The following is a 5,054-nucleotide window of genomic DNA, read 5'->3' as shown; positions in this document are numbered from 1 at the left end:
TAGCCTCCTGAGTAGCTGGGATTACAGGCACGCGCCACCATGCCCAGCTGATTTTTTGTATTTTTAGTAGAGACGGGGTTTCACCATGTTGACCAGGATGGTCTCGATCTCTTGACCTGGTGATCCACCCGCCTCAGCCTCCCAAAGTGCTGGGATTACAGGCGTGAGCCACCGCGCCCGGCAATATATATATTTCATTTATTTTATTATGTAATAGAGATACAGTCTCACCATGTTACCCAAGCTGGTCTCGACCTCTTCAGCTTAAGCATTCCTCCTGTCTTGGCATTCCAAAATGCTGAGATTATGGGTGTCTCTAAAGTAAGTCCTTCCATGTATTTGAAGTTTTGAGTCCCATCTAAAGACTCTTTACTTTGAAAGAGTCTTACCATATTGCTTATATCCCATTGTTTCTAGCCAATGTGAGTCCTTACATGCTTTTGAAGGATTGAGGCAGATCTAAAGGCTTTACCGCATTGCTTGCACTCATAGGGTTTCTCTCCAGTGTGAATCCTTTCATGATAGAGAAAAGAGTTGGAAGAAATGAAAGCTTTTCCACACTGTTTACATTTGTAGGGTTTCTCTCCAGTGTGAGTCCTTTTATGATAGCGAATGGAATTGGAAGAAATGAAGGCTTTTCCACATTGCTTACACTCGTAGGGTTTCTCTCCAGTGTGAGTCCTTTCATGCATTTTAAGTTGTGAGGCAACTGTGAAGACTTTACCACATTGCTTACATCCATAGGGTTTCTCTCCTGTGTGAGTTCTTATGTGCTTTTGAAGGATTGAGGCAGATCTGAAAGCTTTCCCACAGTGCTTACACTCATAGGGTTTCTCTCCAGTGTGAGTCCTTTGATGATAGTGAAAAGAATTAGAAGAAGTGAAGGTTTTCTTACATTGTTTACATTCATAGGGTTTCTCTCCAGTGTGTGTCCTTTCATGTACTCGAAGATCCTTGACATAACTGAAGGCTTTCTTACATTTCTTACATTCATAAGGTTTCTCTCCAGTGTGAGTCTTTTCATGATAGCGAAAGGAAGTGGAAGAAATAAAGGCCTTACCACATAGCTTACACTCATAGGGTTTCTCTCCAGTGTGTTTTCTTTCATGCACTCGCAGGTACTTGACAGATCTGAAGGCTTTCCCACATTGCTTACACTCATAGGGTTTCTCTCCACTGTGAGTCCTTTCATGATATTGAAAGGAACTGGGACAATTGAAGGCTTTACCACATTGCTTGCATTTATAGCGTTTCTCTCCAGTGTGAGTTTTCTCGTGTCTTTTTAATGAACTCAGAGAAAAAAAGGCTTTCCCACATATGCGACATTTATGAGGCCTCTCTCCAGTGTGCATTCTCATGTGTGTTTGAAAGCTTACTAGATAAGATAATGCTTTCCCACATTGCTTACATTCAAAGGGTTTTTTTGCAGAGTGGATTTTTTCATGTCTACGAACAGAACTGGGAAACCTGAATGTTTTTCCACATTCCCTACATTCATAAGGCTTTTGCCCAGTGTGAGCTCTTCCATGTATTGCAAGGCTACTAGAATAATTGAAGGCTCTGAGGTGCCTATTAAGGGAAGAAAGACCCATGCCGATTTCTCCACACACACCATTTTCATATGATTTTACTCCAGGAGGAGCTTTCTTCCTCCACATGTCATCTGGAACCTGGGTCAAGACTTCTACATGTTGATGACTTTCTTTACTTTGAAAGAGTCTCTCTCCTATAAGTCTCCTGTGAACACTGAAAAGCACATTATAATGGATTTATCACTAATTTTAATTCATTTCTAAGTGTTGCACTTGCATTTTTTTTGGGGACGGAGTTTCGCTCTTGTTACCCAGGCTGGAGTGAAATGGCGCGATCTCGGCTCACTGCAGCCTCCGCCTCCTGGGTTCAGGCAATTCTCCTGCCTCAGCCTCCTGAGTAGCTAGGATTACAGGCACACGCCACCATGCCCAGCTAATTTTTTGTATTTTTATTAGAGACGGGGTTTCACCGTGTTGACCAGGATGGTCTCGATCTCTTGACCTCGTGATCCACCCGCCTCTGCCTCCCAAAGTGCTGGGATTACAGGCTTGAGCCACCGCACCCGGCCTGCATTTTTTTTTTTAAGATGAAATCTCGCTCTGTTGTCCAAGCTGGAGCGCAGTGGCATGGTCTCAGATCACTGCAGCCTCTGCCTCCCAGGTTCAAGCGATTCTCCTGCCCCAGACGCCTGAGTAGCTGGGATTACAGGCACCCACTACCACACCCAGCTAAGTTTTTGTCTTTTTAGTAGAGATGGGCTTTCAACCATGTTGGCCAGGCTGCTCTCGAACTCCTGACTTCATGATCTGCCCACCTCACCCTCCCAAAGCACTGGGATTACAGGCGTGAGCCACCATGCCCAGCCCTGCACTTCTGTTTTTAACAATGCCCAGCAAAGTGTAGGCTTTCTGTCCTGCCTGAACTATGTGAACATGAAGGGACCACATGCTATACAAGAAGGCTCAGCCATCTCTCTTATCAAAAATAGATAATATTGAGGCCGGGCACGCTGTCTCACACCTGTAATCCCAGCACTTTGGGAGGCTGAGGCAGGTGGATCACCTGAGGTAGGAGTTCAAGATCAGCCTGGCCAACATGGCGAATCTCTGTCTCTACTGAAAATACAAAACAGCGCACACCTATAATCCCAGCTACTTGGGAGAGTGAGGAGGGATAATCGTTTGAACCTGGAAGGTGGAGGTTTTACACTTTACATTTTTTTAGGGAAACTTTTCTAAGAATAAATACACTGGAACTAGGTTTATTTCTTGTGTTTGCTTTTTCTTTTCTTCTTGAGACGGAGTCTCACCCTGTCACCCAGGTTGGAGTGCAATGGCGCAATCTCGGCTCACTGTAACCTCGGCCTCCTAGGTTCAAGCAATTTTTCTACCTCAGCCTCCCAAGTAGCTGGTATTATAGGCACGTGCCACCACGCCTGTCTAATTTTTTGTATCTTTAGTAGAGATGGGGTTTCACCATGTTGGCCAGGCTGGTCTCAAACTCCTGACCTTGTGATCTGTCTGCCTCAGCCTCCTAAAGTGCTGGGATTACAGGCGTGAGGCACCGTGCCCGGCCAGTAGTGTTTGCTTCTTTTTAACATTTTCTTCCATTCTAAGATTGTCTAGAGAGACATTATTTTCTCTTGAAAGTACTAGTTACCTTAGATTTCTCCTGGGATTTTGGTGCTTATCTTCAGCATTCTGATTGCTCCATCTTTTTCCTAAAATGCAAACCCAGAAAAATAGTTCTGAATTAGTATAAAATTATTAAAAAGTTACTTGATTCTATGTTCATAGCTCATTGCAACAGTGCCTCATTTATTCAAAGTATTCCCACCGGGCGTGGTGGCTCATGCCTGTAATCCCAGCACTCTGGGAGGCTGAGGCAGGCGGATCATAAGGTCAGGAGTTCAAGACCAGCCTGGCCAAGATGGTGAAACCCCATCTCTACCAAAAATACAAAAATTAGCTGGGTGTAGGGACAGGCGCCTGTAATTCCAGCTTCTCCGGAGGCTGAGACAGGAGAATCACTTGAGCCCAGGAGGCAGAGGTTACAGTGAGCCGAGATTGCGCCACTGCACTCCAGCCTAGGCGACAGAGGGAGACTCTGTCTCAAAAAAAAAAAAAAAGTATTCCCTTTCCATATTCCAAATCACTCCACAGCACTGATGAGCTAGAAACACCTGATCTCTAATTCACTGAGGGAAGTAATTCACCTCTTACCTATGGAGATCAGGTTCCTCAAGGTTTCCTGCATCACTTCCCTGTAGAGATTCTTTTGGGAAGGATCCAGCAAAGCCCACTCCTCCTGGGTGAAGTTCACAGCCACATCCTCAAAGGCCACCGAATCCTGAAATATCCCACATGTGGACAGCAGGATAAGTGAGGCTGACAGCAGTGGGGTCCTATAACCTGTTTGTGGGAAGTTCTCAGGATGCTGTGGACTCCAAACATTTATTCCGTGACTTGGTCATCAGACCCCTTACTCTCTGTTTACACTCACTTTCTTAGATAACATAATTTTCACAACGCTGGGAGGCAGAAGTTGTAGTGAGCCAAGATCATGCCACTGCACTTCAGCCTGGGTGACAGAGCAAGACTCCGTAACAAAAAAATAAATAAAATAAAAATAAATAATTTTCATGCTAGAATTGAATCTGGATGGGGTAAAGCAACAGCAAAATAGGAAAATGTGTGTTTCTGGTGAATCTAGGGAGAAAGGCATGATGCCTGGACTGCGCTTAATGTCTGAAATGTGGATCTGCAGCATCTGTCAAAACAAACTCCTTTGAATTTATGAGCAAAAAAATGCTAACATTAGCAGCCCTAAGGCTGGATATTCTTGAAAATGCCTGTTCACAAAGTTTAACCTTTATGATGTCTAGAAAGTGGATTTTGTGGCCAGGCGTGTTGACTCACACCTGTAATCCCAGCATTTTGGGAGGCCGAGGTAGGCAGATCATGAGGTCAGGAGTTTGAGACCAACCTGGCCAACAAGGCGAAACCCCTTCTATATTAAAAATACAAAAATTAGCCAGGCATAGTGGTGGGAGCCTGTAATCCTAGCTACTTGGGACGCTGAAGCAGGAGAATCACTTGAACCCAGGAGGCAGAGATTGCAGTGAGCCAAAAACATGACACTGCACTCCAGCCTGGATAACAGAGGGAGACTCCATCTTTAAAACAAAACAAAAAACCAAATTGATAAGACAGTCATAACTAAAACAAAAACTCATCAAGGAAACCTTTCTGGGAAACTGTATTTGGATAGAAAACTCTAAACTGGGCCGGGTTCGGTGGCTCACACCTATAATTCCAGGCCTCTTTGGGAGGCTGAGGCAGGTGGATCACCTAAGGTGAGGAGTTTGAGACCAGCCTGGCCAACACGGTGAAAGCCCATCTCTACTAAAAATAAAAATAAAAATAAACAAAAAATTAGCCGGGCATGGTGGTGGATGCCTGTGATCTCAGGAGACTGAGGCAAGAGAATCACTTGAACTTGGGAAGCAGATGTTGCAGTGA

The 5,054-nt window shown here is 44.6% G+C and overlaps 1 protein-coding gene across 1 annotated transcript in view; it reads right to left on the bottom strand.

Annotated features, from left to right (window-relative positions):
- Positions 1-242: 242 nt before the first annotated feature.
- LOC108282075 (zinc finger protein 878) overlaps positions 243-5,054 on the bottom strand; it is a 10,812-nt gene continuing 6,000 nt past the window's right edge. Inside the window, exons 2-4 of the mRNA XM_017497849.2 lie at positions 3,756-3,882; positions 3,193-3,253; positions 243-1,737 (exon numbers count right to left, since the gene is read on the bottom strand). Coding sequence (XP_017353338.1) covers positions 414-1,737; positions 3,193-3,253; positions 3,756-3,882 — 1,512 coding nt within the window. The 3' untranslated portion in view covers positions 243-413. The remainder of the gene's footprint in view (positions 1,738-3,192; positions 3,254-3,755; positions 3,883-5,054) is intronic.

This window comes from Cebus imitator, unplaced genomic scaffold (assembly GCF_001604975.1).
Source record: "Cebus imitator isolate Cc_AM_T3 unplaced genomic scaffold, Cebus_imitator-1.0 Scaffold234, whole genome shotgun sequence".
NCBI classification, from domain to species: Eukaryota; Metazoa; Chordata; class Mammalia; order Primates; family Cebidae; genus Cebus; species Cebus imitator.
The sequence above is the reverse complement of the archived record's forward strand: the minus strand, read 5'-3'. Positions and strand labels throughout refer to the sequence as shown.